The sequence below is a fragment of the Chaetodon trifascialis genome, chromosome 2 (genome assembly GCF_039877785.1).
Source record: "Chaetodon trifascialis isolate fChaTrf1 chromosome 2, fChaTrf1.hap1, whole genome shotgun sequence".
NCBI lineage: Eukaryota > Metazoa > Chordata > Actinopteri > Chaetodontiformes > Chaetodontidae > Chaetodon > Chaetodon trifascialis.
The window spans coordinates 20,778,599-20,781,848 of NC_092057.1; the positions used below are offsets into that span (position 1 = coordinate 20,778,599).

General features: G+C 41.6%; 1 protein-coding gene across 1 annotated transcript; it reads left to right on the forward strand.

Moving 5' to 3' along the window:
* Positions 1 to 1,035: 1,035 nt before the first annotated feature.
* On the forward strand, positions 1,036 to 2,373 carry LOC139340318 (GTPase IMAP family member 9-like). The gene is made up of 2 exons (XM_070976096.1): positions 1,036 to 1,174; positions 1,280 to 2,373. The coding sequence occupies exons 1-2, from the start codon at positions 1,150 to 1,152 to the stop codon at positions 2,104 to 2,106; spliced, it is 852 nt and encodes a 283-aa protein (XP_070832197.1). The 5' UTR covers positions 1,036 to 1,149; the 3' UTR covers positions 2,107 to 2,373.
* Positions 2,374 to 3,250: the final 877 nt, after the last annotated feature.

Below are 3,250 nucleotides of genomic sequence, written 5' to 3' on the forward strand. Positions count from 1 at the left end.
ACATTTCAATCAGTCATCAAGCAGCCAGATGTCCACAGACAGCGTGTTGATGATCCTTTGTGTGTTTCTTGGTGGTGTAGCTGTGTGATGTGAGTGTCTTTCTTCTGTTATGACTGGTCAGCTTGTCCCTCTGGATCTCATACACAGGGGTGTAGGAGGGCAGCAGTGTGTAATACTGCATACTAAATACACACACACAGCTGGTTATGCAAAAAATGACAGCACAAGGACACTTTGTTGCAGACATTGTTGATCGCTGCCATGTTGTCATTTCTTGGAGTTGGAGTAGCCAGATTGAACTCAATGGATGGGGGCAAGGATGAGCAGATTGGAGTCATATTATCATGCAAAAATGCCAAAAGAAATGAAATGGCCTCTTGGTGTATAACATATTATGCTGGGAAGAAATGTATTGACTACAGTATTGAGTGCTTGAATTGTGTGGACGCTTGGACGGCATGCAGGTGGATAAATGAAAAGTTGCCCTTTAGAGCCACTAGATGGCATTAGAGTGACTTCCACCATTCCCACACCGGCTTCAAAATTCTCCTTGTTTTCGACACTTGGGTGCAGTGTGCTCATTATTTGTACTTTGCTCATTGCAGAAAGAGGCCTGCTGGTAATTAGCTTTCTAAGATGTGTCATTTTTTAAATTTTTCTGTGTGTATCATGAAGGGGCAAAGCTGCATTTCACCGTGTAACCTGTGCTGTGTAATTCCAACAGAAATGAACCTTAAACCTTGTATAGCACTGAATGGGACATACCAAAAGAAAAGTTAGTTAACTCTGATGTTTGTCTACAAAAAAAGCTTTTTGTCTACAAAAAAGTGATGCAAATGAGTTGTGATGCCAAGCCTCTTTTAAGAGTGTGTGCCAAAGCTGAGATTAGATTAGCTAAACTATTTTGAAGCTCATGTCAACAACTTTCTGAAAGTAGTTTTGTTTTCTTTGAAACCACTGTGGTGGAGAGAGAGCGAGAGAGAGAACGAGAGAGAGTTTCATTTTCCGGGAAACCTCCGTCCTGCAGAGCAAAGGCAGGAAGGGAGGGAGGGATATTTGCACACACTACACACACTCTGATCTGGAAAAAGAGGCTAAGTAACAGAGTTGTGTCTGATCTGCGTTTCCTGGGTTTTCTTTCCCTATAACATGATGGGTTTAAGCTCAAATGAAGGTGAGCATCTTTACTTGTGTGTGTGTAGGCACATATGCAGGCTTTTTACACTCGTGAGCTGACCCAAAATCCAAGAATTCACACAAGCTGTCTTTTTGTCCACAGACTCCTGCTCTCCAGTTATCAGAGACCTGCGGATTGTCCTCCTGGGGAAGACCGGATCAGGAAAGAGTGCAACAGCGAACACCATCCTGGGACACAACCGTTTTACTACAGGCATGTCTCTGTCTTCTGTGACAAAGACATGTCAAAAAGTGTCCTGCCACTTTGATGAAAGAACTGTGAGTGTCATCGACACCCCTGGGATCTTTGACACGTCAATTCTGGAGGTCGAGTTGAAAAGAGAAATCGAGAAATGCATCATGCTGTCTGTGCCAGGACCCCATATATTCCTGCTGGTGATCAGACTGGATGCACGGTTCACAGAAGAGGAGAAGAATGCCATCAAGTGGATCAAGGACAACTTTGGTGAGGAAGCCTCCAAGTATACATTTGTGGTTTTCACAAGGGGTGATGAGCTTGAGAAATCAATTGAAAGTTATTTAAACCAAAGCTCTGAAGTCAGGGACCTCATCAGGTACCACACAGCTGGGTACATCGTGTTTGACAACAAATGCATGGAAAATCGCACTCAGGTGGCTGATCTGTTTGAAAAGATAGACGAGATAGTGCAGTTCAATGGTAGCCATTACACCAGCAGCATATACGAAGAGGCCAAGAGAAAAATGAATTCTGATGAATGGTGGAGCAAATATGGGAACTATTTCGACAAAACAAGTAATCAGTTGCTTGTGGCAGCAACAGTCACAGCTGCAGTTAACCGCCCCGCAGGTCCAGCAGCAGTATCCGTGGGGTCATTGTTGATGTTCGCTGGTGCAGGGATTTCTAAAGCCATCGGGTGGTGGATGAAACCCAAAGTGAAAGACAACTAAGTCATGTCAAGCCATGACCCTTTCTGCACACTTCTGAAGTCTGCTTTTTTATACAGTAAGCATGTAAATCCATGATATTATTGCATGTCTTCATTTCATTAACGTACATTCAGACATATTAGTCACAGCTTGCCTGCTTTAAACGATAAATGAACCTGTTATGACAAATCTTGTAAATGTTGATGCTGTATAGTGTTATCCTGAAAGCATTTTGTAATTTTTCTGTTTGGTTTGTAACAGTAGAATAAAGCAATATGACAACAATCTCAAAAAGCTTTTGTTTGGTATACCGAGAACTTTGTTCCATGAAAATTTCTGGTATGAAAGTGAAAATTTCCAGGGTGGATTCAGAGGCAGCTAGCACTTACAGAACCACTGAGGGTCTTATCTACACACAAAAAACAGACAGATACTTTCCTCAGGACTAAGTGGAGACTAAAACAAAGCTGAAAGGCGAGTTAATATTGGACCTACATTCACCTGGTAGACATAAATAGAACATGATGTTAGCTGGTTTGTCAAACGATCTAACACAAGAGTTTAGCTAAGAAAAAAAAAAAGAACAATTGTTTGCATTCTTGAAGTGAGTTTGCTGTCATGTCCGTACAGTATATGAGGCTACAGTCAGCGGCTGATTAGTTTATGGTGGCTTAGTTTAAAGACTGGAAACAGGGTGAAACAGCTTGTCTGGTTCTGTAATGGCAACAAAATGTAACTACCAGCACCTCTAAAGCTCAGCTTGTGTGTCTCATGTCTGCAACAACAATGAACAGGGCTCCACTGGTTGCCTGGCAAGCTCACAATAATGACAAGACTTCTCAGCCAAGCCAAGAAATAATCTGGCATGTAACAATGAGTCATTTTATACTTTTTAAAAAACTTTTTACACTTGATTATTCTTTACACTTTTATGCTTTTATACCATACTATAAATGTGATACAACATGTTAGTTAGGGAGTTTCAGAGCCAGTAGACAGATTTTGTTTCCTATGGACAGAGCCAGGCTTGCTCGTTCCAATCTGCTAAGATAACTGGCTGCTGGCTGTAGTGTCATATTTAACAAACAGACGAGTGTGGTAGTGATCTGCTCATGTAACTCTTAGCAAGAAAACTGAACTACATGATGCATTATAATGAATGCAT